This window comes from Nannospalax galili, unplaced genomic scaffold (genome assembly GCF_000622305.1).
Source record: "Nannospalax galili isolate Female #2095 unplaced genomic scaffold, S.galili_v1.0 scaffold1899, whole genome shotgun sequence".
NCBI classification, from domain to species: Eukaryota; Metazoa; Chordata; class Mammalia; order Rodentia; family Spalacidae; genus Nannospalax; species Nannospalax galili.
This window is the reverse complement of record NW_008342414.1, coordinates 308746-319072: the sequence shown is the minus strand read 5'-3', so window position 1 is coordinate 319072 and position 10327 is coordinate 308746. Positions and strand designations below refer to the sequence as shown.

The 10327-nt window shown below is 40.4% G+C and overlaps 1 protein-coding gene across 1 annotated transcript in view; it reads left to right on the top strand.

The window, feature by feature from the left end:
• The window catches only part of Rgsl1 (regulator of G protein signaling like 1), a 72085-nt gene extending 63730 nt beyond the window's left edge, over window positions 1–8355 (top strand). The window contains exons 20-21 of the mRNA XM_029566151.1: window positions 8008–8103; window positions 8348–8355. Coding sequence (XP_029422011.1) covers window positions 8008–8103; window positions 8348–8355 — 104 coding nt within the window. The remainder of the gene's footprint in view (window positions 1–8007; window positions 8104–8347) is intronic.
• Window positions 8356–10327: the final 1972 nt, after the last annotated feature.

The following is a 10327-nucleotide window of genomic DNA, read 5'->3' as shown; positions in this document are numbered from 1 at the left end:
CATCAATATTCTTTCTGCCCCCTCTTCCACTATGTTCTCTGAGCCTCAGGTGTGGAGGTTGAATTGTGGATTTGTCACTTAGGACTGAGTACCTCACAGACACTTATTTTCAGCATTGGACCAGTTCTGGAACTTTGTAATAGTTTCTATCTGTCACAACAAAAAGTTTCTTTGATGATTGTTGTGAGGTACACTTGTCTGTAAATATAAGGATACATATTTGAAATACAGTAAGAAATTACACTGGTCTAGGAACATGACAAAGTTATGTTTTTCTCCAGGATCTATACCTCTTCAGCCATGTGTATTTAGCTATGTTTACAGTGTTACACATGAGTTCCCACCCATTGAGCAGGCCTTAATTCCAATTAAACAGCTGTTGATTACCCACAAGATAAAAATGCACCAATAGAAAGTGTTTGCTGGCCTAGTCATTGTTGTGATTCATAGACTTTACAGCTGGATGGAATCAATTGTTGGCTTTATTCCTTGGCAGTTTGCATAGTATCTTCTGATACTATGAGAGCCAGTCTTCAGGAAGGAGGCTTCCAGATCAGTTCCAGTGCAATTTCTCTTAAGTTCTATGTCCAAAGAATATTCTGTCTTCAGCAACAGAGTCTTACCTTCAAGTTGTGGGAGGTGATCAAAGGCCGTGGCAATAGCCCTTGATTTGGGGGGAGTCTCTTGGACTGCCTTAACCAACAACTCAAAGGAAGGTTTCCCTTGCCCAGCACTGTATTTTTATTGTTGTATAACCTTCAGCTATACACATGCACAAAAATATATAATGTGTATTTTTCAGTAGACTTTAAAAAAAAAAAATTATGTGTATGTGTGTATTGCCTGTATGTAGGTAAATGCACCCATGTCGTGCAATGCCTGCTGTGGCCTGAATTCTCTCTGGGTCTCCTGTGTGATCAGACAAACCATATAATATATTTTATGTGCATTCATTAACTTACAAAGGAATGAGAACCCAGTGCCTAGCCCCACACCTCCAGCGGCCAGAGCCTGCCATATCAGACTGCGCCCTGGCTACCATAGTCCCTGTTAGCATTCACTCACACCTCAGGGGCCAGTGATCTCTCCCCAGGTCCACAGGAGTCGGTCCATTCTGTCTTTGAGTTGCTGCGCTGGCTGCGTGTTCCCCACACCACACGTGCTACCCTGTGACCCATGGCTCCCGGCTTCCGACCCAAGATGGCTCCCAGCTTCCCCTTCGTATTCCGCGCTCTGCACACCTGGTTATTTTGTGAGTCTCTTGGACTACCATGACCAAAGACTCAAAGGGACGTTTCTCCTGTCTGGCACTGTGTTCCTTGTTATGCAGCCTTCAGCTGTACACATACACTCATGTTCAGATACTGTATGTGTATTTTTCAGTAGATTTTTGAGCTATACATTTTTACTCTGCTTTTCCCCACCACCTAAGCATTATTTATCTCCTCTCTCTCTCTCTCTCTCTCTCTCTCTCTCTCTCTCTCTCTTTTCCTCCCTATTCCTTCCCCAGTTACTATGCCCCCCATTTTCCCCTTGATAACACCTGTCTCCTACTATTCCCCTCTCTCAAGCTCCTTCTTCCCCTTTACCCACATGGTTCCTTTTCATTCTCCTGGCTCCTGTAGTTACATAAGGCTATATACACAATACCTAAGGATTTGGAGCTAGGATCAACAAATGAGAACATGCATAACTGGTTTTTCTGAGTCCTTGTTATCTCACTAAGTATAACAGTTTCTAGTTCTAGCCTTTTACCTGAAAATTTCATGATTTCATCTTTCTTTACTGCTGAATAGAATTCCATTGTATAAATGCACCACATTTTCATTATCCATTCATCAGTTGAGGGATATTTAGGCTATTCCCATTTCTTAGTTATGGTGAAAAGAACAGGAACAAATATGGCTGAGGAAGTATCTCTGGTGGGATAATGAGTCCTTTGGACCTATATGCCAAAGAGTGGTATAGCCAGATCATGTGGTAGATTTATTTTTTTACTGTTTAAGAGTTGTTCACACTGATTTCCATAGTGATTACACCAGTTTGCAATCACACCAGCAGTGAATCAGGGTTCTTCTTTCCCTACATCCTTGCCAGCATTTGATGTTATTTTTTTCTCTTGATCTTAGCCATTCTGACTGGGGTACGATGAAATCTTAAAGTAGTTTTGATGTGAGTTCCCTAATTACTAAAGACATTAAAAAAAAGACGTTTGGTTTTTTTTTTTTTTTTCTTTTTTTTCTTTTTTTGAGACAGGGTCTCCCTGTAGCCCCAGCTGTCCTGGAACTCACTATGTAGACCAGGCCGGCCTTGAACTCACAGAAATCCAACTGCCTCTGCCTCCCAAGTGCTGGGATTAAAGGCATGTGCCACCATGCCTGGCTCTTTTGGTCTTTTTGAAATAGGGCCTCCCTGTAGCTCCAACTGGCCTGGACCTCAGTAGGTAAACCACACAGAGCTCTGCCTGCCACATGCTGGGATTAAAGGCATGCATCACCACACTTGGCAAATACTTTTAAAGATACTTCTTAGCCATTTTTATTTCTTCTTTTGAGAACTCTGTTGAGATCTGTAGCCCATTTTTTAATTGGGCCATTTGTTTTCTTGATTTGAGTTCTTTGTATATTCTGGATATTAATACTCTATTAGATGTATAGCTGCTAAAAATTTTCTCTGACTCTGTGAGTTTCCTTTTCTCTAGATTGATATATGTCTGTAAGCAATTTTTATGTATATTGCTGAGAATTTTTGCACCTATGTACATTAGGGATATGGGCCTATAGTTTCTTTTTTTGTTGTTGTTGTGTCTTTGCCTGGTATTAAAGTAACAGGCTTCATAGAAGAAATTTGAGATTTATCCCTCTGTTTCTATCTTTTTTAATAATTTAAGCAATATTGGTTGTAGATTTGAAGTTCTGGTAGAATTCTCTTGTGAATTCACCTGAACCTGGACTTTTTTGGTTGGGAGGCTTTGTATTACTGTTTCAATTTCCTTATTTGTTATGGATCTGTTTACATTGTTGATCTCTTCTTGGTTTAACTTTGGTGGTTATATTGAATTTAGAAATTCTTCCATTTCTTTTAGATTTTCTAATTTAATAGAGTATAGGTTTTTACAGTATTCTGTATAATGTTCTGGATCTCTTTGGTGTCTATTGTGATGTTTTCCCTTTTGTCTCTGATTTTAGTGATTTGGATTTGCTCTTTCTTTGGGTTATCTAGGATAGGGGTCCTAAGAGGGACATTAAAGATCTCTAAATGACTTAATGGTACAAATCAAGAATCTGGAAAAACAAGAACAAATCAAACTCAAACAATACAAAGCTCTTAGATTCATTGATTCTTTATATTAATTTCTTTGTTTCTATTTCATCGATTTCTGATCTGATTTTTAATTTCTTCTTTTCTGCTGGCTTTGAGTTCTTGTTTTTTGTTCTTTTTGTTCTTTTTGTTCTTGTTTTTCCAGATTCTTGAGTTTACCATTAAGTCATTTATTTGTGCTCTTCTGATTTTTTAAATGTAGGCTCTTACAGTTATAAATTTCCCTCTTAGGACTGCTTTTAATGTGTCCCAGAGGTTTTGTTATGTTGTGTTTTCATTGTCATTTAGTTATAAAAATATTTCTATTTCTTTCTTGATTTCTTCTTTGATCCATTCATCATGTAGGTGTGTATTGAGGTCTTTTGGTTTTATTTTTTTGTCTTTTTGAGACAGGGTCTCCCTGTAGCCTCAGCTGCCCTGGAACTTGCTATGTAGACCAGGCTGGCTTCAGACTCACCAGATCCACCAGCCTCTGCCTCCCAAGTGCTGTGATTAAAGTCGTGCATCACCCTCCCCCAGCTAGGAGTCTGTTGTTTAATTTCCATGAGTTCATGTAGTTACTAGTTTCTTTTGATGTTTATTTTAAGCTTTGTTGCATAGTGCTCCAATACAATACATGGAATTATTACAATTTTTTTTTTTTTGTATTTGTTGCAGCTTGTTTTATGCCTCAGTATGCAATCTATTCTAGAGAAACGTCTATGGTGGTGTGTGGGTGGAATATTCTGTAGATGCCTATTAGGTCCATTTGATGTATGATGTCATTTAATTCAGATGTTTCTCTGTAAAGACTCTTTGTTCATATTACCTTTCTACTGGAGAAAGTAGGGTATTGAAGTTACCTACTATTACTGAATTGGGGTTAATGTGTGTCTTAAAGTCCAGTAATACTCTTTTCATGAAGTTTGATTTGCACCAGAGTTTGGTGCATATATGTTCATGATTGTAATGGCTTCTTGGTTGATTAGTCCCTTGATCAGAATAAAGTGACCTTCTTTATCTCTTCTGATTAATTTTAGCTTGAAATCTATTTTGTCAGATATTAGAATAGCAAAACCTGCTTGTTTCTTAGTGTCATTTGCTTGGAATATTTTTTTCCATCCTTTCACCCTAAGGTGGTGTCTATCCTTGAAGGTAAGATGATTTTCTTGTAGATAATAAAAAGAGGGATTTGTTTCTTCATCCATTCAACCAGCTTATGTCTTTTGACTGGGGAGTTGAGGCCATTGATATTTAAAGTTATTGTTGAAAGATGTGTGTTGCTTACTGTCATTTTATTTTCTGTTTGTGTTCTTGGCCCTATTTGTGTTTCTGTAATTATACTGTCATTTGTTTTCTTTCTGTAACTTCTTCAGTATGGTCATTTCTTTCTTCAGTCTTTTGTATTGCTTTGAGTATTCTGTGTAGCATTGGTTTGGTAGCCTATTTGTATCATGGAAGATTTTTCTTTCTCCTTCAACTATGATAGACAGTTTTTCTGGGTAAAGTATTCTGGGTTGGCATTTATGGCCATTTAGAACTTGGAATGCATTGGCTCCAGGCTCCTGAATTTTACAGTTTGCATTGAAATATCAGCTGTAATTCTGACAGGCTTTCCTTTATATGTAACTTGTTCTTTTTCTTTTGTAGGTTTTAATACCCTCTCTTTATTCTGTACATTTAGTGCTTTTACTATGATATACTATGGGGAGTTTCTATTTTGGTCTTCATTATTTGGTGTTCTGTGTGCTTCTTGTATTTGTTTGGGAATCTTTCCTCAGGGAAGATCTCTTCTATAATCCTGCTGAAGATAGCTGGTGAATCCCATTGACCTGAGGTTTTTCTCCTTCCTGAGATTTTTCTTCTTCTCCTTCATCTGCTGCCTGTGATATATAGATTTGGTCTTTTCATGGTATCCCATAGCTCCTGCATATTCCATTCCTGTGGGTTTTTGTTTGTTTTGTTTTGTTTTTGTTTTTGTTTTTTATTTTTGTTTTTGTTTTCTTTGCTTGAGCAATCCAGTTCTCCAACTTTATCTTCTGGTCTGATATCTGTTTCCCACTTGATTCATTCATTTCAAATTGGCTTGCTGAGTTTTTCATTCCATTTTTATTTCAGCTTGAGTTTTCTTCAACATTTCTGTTCCTTTCTTCAATTCACTTTTTAACATCCAAATTGTCTTTGTCATTCCATTCAGCAGCATATTTGTATTTTCTTGAGCTTCAGTCAGGAGTTTATCCCTATCTTCTTAAGGTTCAGACAGCCCTACCCCCTCACCAACAGGATCCCAAGGACTTCTCATGCTCCTGAGAAAAGGGAACCTAGTTGATAAGCACCTTGGTCTTTGAAGTCAAGAGAAGCAGACTTTTCTCCACTGTTTGGCCAAAACAGCAGACTTCCCCTTTGATCTCTAAAGAGGGCAGGTTTTAACAGTCCTGCTCTCCCACCCCCCCAACTTAAAAAAAAATACATCTTCCCGCCTTCTGCAGGATGAAGAAGCCTCCCTTTTAAAAAGACCCAAGCTCAAGACCCAGGCAGACATTTTCCCTGCCCAGAAGGGACTCTGTCCCATGTGTTCCTTTGCTAATAAACCCTATTTTGATGGAGTTTTGGCTGTGCCTCGGTGCCTCGTCATCCATTTGCTCGTTCTCCGCCAACTTTATACCTATCAGTATGTTTGTGTGTTTGTGTGTTCTTTCAAATCCTTGAATCCTTTGATCATGTTTATGATTGCTCTTTGATGGTGTTCTTCGATGTTCTGTGTCCTGGGGTTCCTCTGAGTAGTTCTCATTGTAGAACACTTCTATAGGACTGGTGGAGTTTGTCTTCTCAAAATGAACTTCTTTTGTTGGTTGTATGTCTGATAAGAAATTCTAGCTTGCCTTTGTTTGATTGAAGTTTGGTTCTGTTTTATTGTGGTTATACCTTTGCCCCGACCTGCAGGGTGGGAGACAGAGACTCAAACTCCCAGGGACCTGGAATGATGGGACAAGAGACACGAAGAATGACAGCAAGACAAAGAACTCTGATCAAGCTGCAAAAGTTTATTTTAACATGGGGATTCTTATACGGGCTGAAGCAGGAAATTAGCTGGGGAAGGGGAAGGGAAGGTGTTGTCTCAACGGGTTAATGAATGTCCCTCAGGATGAGGGGAACTGGCGCTATGAGTCTGGTTGCAGGATAAGGAAATTGGTGGTTGCTTAAGCTTATCTTGAGTCATCAGAAAGGTTGCTTATCTTAGGGGGCAGGGAGGACTGATCAGCAAGTTCTCTGGAGGCTGCTTGCCCTAGGGGGGCAGGGGGGGCTGCCAGGCAGCGTGGTCTCCCACATACCTTTGTTGCTTTCTGATCAGGTATGTGTAATTAGTTGCTCTGTGCTTCAGGTTCTCACTTTTGATTTTTTATTGGAGGAATGGGATGGTTCCAGGCTGACCCAGTGTGCGAGGTCAGAAACCAGAGTTAGGACAGTGAGTGTGAAGATGGAGGCATGGTGAATTGATTCTAGCTAGCTGCCCAGGCTAGCCTGGAGCTGGAACAGAGCTATCCAGGCCAAGTTCCACAGCCAGAAGATGGCAACTCAGCAGGCAAGTATCTGATATGCTCAGTGGGGTGTTCTGAGCCCACCAACAGTTGGTTCTTGTCAAGGCTAGTTAGGAGCTCTCCAGCAGTGAGAACTGGCCTAGTCCAGGAGCAGGAAGATGGCCAACTTTTTTTATTTAGTTCAAGACCCTAGCTCATGGAATGGTATCATGCATGTTAGTTTTGGGGGCGCAGTATACAGGAACAAAAGGAGAGAAAAGAGGATACCATACCTGACCTCAGACAAGACTGAGTTTATTGAAGTACCTCAGTGAGGGACAGCAGCCTTCCCATATGCTGGAAGGGACTGCTGCCCTGGGGAAGAGGCCATTGGGGCATTTATAGGATATAGCTATGGCTGACTGACTACAGATCAGGGACACTTTTGAGAAGTTTATGACCCCTTTATGACCCCCTTCTTCCTGGCACCATTTGCTCTGGTTTATCTTGAGAGACAGAGGATTTATGATCTTTTCTTGGGACCATTTGTTCAAGGAGACAGGCTGTCTTGGGAAACAGTCCTCCTAGGAAGGAGGGAAGTGGTTGATTGATAATGCATATTCAGGGTGAGTCTTCCCTCCTCAGCTAAACATCTCTGGAAACACACAGAAATACCCAGAGGCAAGTAAAGCCAATAAAGTTGACATTGAAGATTAACTATGGGGGTGGGGTAAAGGCTGTGGAAGGAAATGGGAAGAATAAAAGGAGAAAGAAGGAGGTAGAAGAGCAGGCAAAGATACCTATGCAGAGGAATGACACTGATACCATGTCCTTAGTGGTAGCATAGAGCTCCCAGCCTTTGTTTTACTTCCTATAGCTGTACTCCAGAAAAATAAATTCCCAAATCTCAGTTGGTAGCAATGTAAGGAAGAGGACAGTAGGATACTCTGAATTATGGAATCAGAGTCCCAAGCCTAGGGAGTCACATGAGCTGAGGGGTCTTGAACCCTGCTTCTCATTCCTAGCCCCAAATCCCCGATCACAGTTACAAAGGTTTCAACATTGAAATTATTCTGTCATTAGTATTCTGTAATCTGAGATTGTTAGATAAGAATTTTATCGCTTAGGAAGATTCGTTTTTTTCAGGTGGTGTGGTAGGTTTCTAATATGACCCTGTCTTTCTTCCCAGGTGACCATGCTGTCTTAAGGTTCACCTTGCTCAGAGGTATTGAGTGGATGCAGCCTCAACAGCAGCAGGAAGCAATAACAAATTCAGTCCAAAACTGTAAGTTGGAGCTTCACTGATTGCAAAATGTCCTTGTTTATTTAGAAGGTGGTTCCAAGTCCAAATTGGCACACTCCCTTATTGGCTATGAAGAGACTAAAACCACCCCCAAATGGGGAGTGAATTGTTCAAAGCCATACAGCTTGTAAGTAGTAAAGATGGGTGAGAAGTGGTTCTCTTGACCTCCCTCCAGACTGTTAACAGCTCTTATGTGAATAATCATGTCTTGTTAATTATTTTATAGCTCCTTGAAGGCAGGTGCATAAGCCTTTCTGTCTCTGCCCATTTCAGGCATTGTGTGCATTGTGAGACCACCACAACATAACTTTCTCCTTACAGAGTCCACCTGCTGATTTGAACAGCTTCTCCATCCCATACCTCTGCTTCCTGGAGACCCCAACTACTGAGGTTCTCATTACTGTAATGAATCCCCTGGTCCTTGCTTACCATATTGAGAGCACATTGTATGCTTTTTCTTCTCCATTTTAAACCTCAAGGAGTTAACTCCACTCCCAAGCACCACATCTGCCTTTTTTCCACATGGCCTCTCTCAATAAGCCTTTATTTTCTACCCCAATTATTAGCTTTTGTTTGGGGAAGAAGTTGGGATGCTGCTTTTCTGCTTCTCTCAGGTATAAAAAGTCATTCTAGTGCTCATTTCTTTATATATAAGTCTGAGATGTGTAAGTCTGATCTCCTTATTTTACTTCCCTGGGTCTATGTTACTATCATCATAGCCTATATATCCAGATGAAACATCTCCTGAGAGAAGAAAATAGAGCAGTACCCAAACCAGTTCTCCTGGACATCCCTGGAGCATCCCAGCTTATGTTCACTATGCAATCCTTTCCCTGGAGGGGGTCTCTGGAAGCTCTCCTGAGTGCCCCCCACCCTACCATATCTGCATGGTCTCTGGTGATGGTATCCCTGCCATGAATGTTTTTTTGTTTTAACTTCCTTTTTGTTTTATTTTGAAAATCATGAATAGATGTTGACAATGCAAATGTTACTGCAGATCATTTCCCTCTTGATTTCTGAATTTGCTAGAAAACTATGTGCCAGCAAATTTCCGTTAACGTTTCTCTAGTTTTATGACCCTTTTTGGATATAATGTAAATTGATAGATAAAGTAGCCTATGGATGAATCCAGTTGATGAGGAGAAAGCACCAAGACACAGATAAAACTCCATCGAAATAGAGTTTATTGGCAAATGAACACATGGGATAGATTCCCTTCCAGGCAGGGAAAATGTCTGCCCGGGTCATGAGCTGGGGTCTTTTTAAAAACTGGGGTGGGGGGGGGATGCAGAAGGCAGGAAGATATAAATTTTTTTAAGTTGGGTGGAGGGGGGGAGGGGGAGAGAGGGACTGTTAAAACCTGCCCCCTTTAGAGATCAAAGGGGAAGCCTACTGTGTTGGCCAAACAGTGGAGAAAAGTCTGCTTTTCTTGACTTCAAAGACCATGGTGCTTATCAACTTGGTTCCCTTTTCTCAGGGGCTTACGAGGTCTGTGAAGCCCTGTTGGTGAGGGGTCGGGCCTATCTGAACCTTAACATTGTCCTTTGGGTATCTACTCAAGAGTGGGTCATACGATAATACTAGTTTCAGTTTTTTATGAACCCTCCATACTGATTTCCATGGTGGCTGAAACCCTCAACAGTGCAGATATTTTCAAAATTGAACAGCAAAATAAAACTAGTGCTCTAACCAAATAGTAAGATACCAAAGAATCCTCCAGTCACAAGTTAGTATATTAAACTTCAGGACATGTACAGTATTATCAGATTTAAAGAGTATTGTTTTTGTTTTTTTTTTAATTTAGAATGTAAAAGCTTTATTTAGCCCATTGGTTTTCCACATTTGAAAGACTAGATTTGTAGCACACAAAGGAAAGAGCAGCACACAACACATCAAGTGTCACGTGACCACGACCTATACCTTCACCTGGTGGCTGCCCTTCAAAAGCAAAGAGGGAAAACGAACACTTATAAAAAGCAATTAAAGGGGGCTGGAGGTACTGCACACATGTGGTACACTTTACATATATGCAGGTAAAACGTTTATACACATAAAATATTTTTTACACATTTTACTTACTATTTTTATTTTATGTGTATGAGTATATTGCCTGCATGTGTGTAAGTGCACCCATGTTGTGCAATGCCCATGGAGGTCAGAAGAGGGCATCTGGAACTGAAATTAAGGATGGTTGTTAATGCCATGT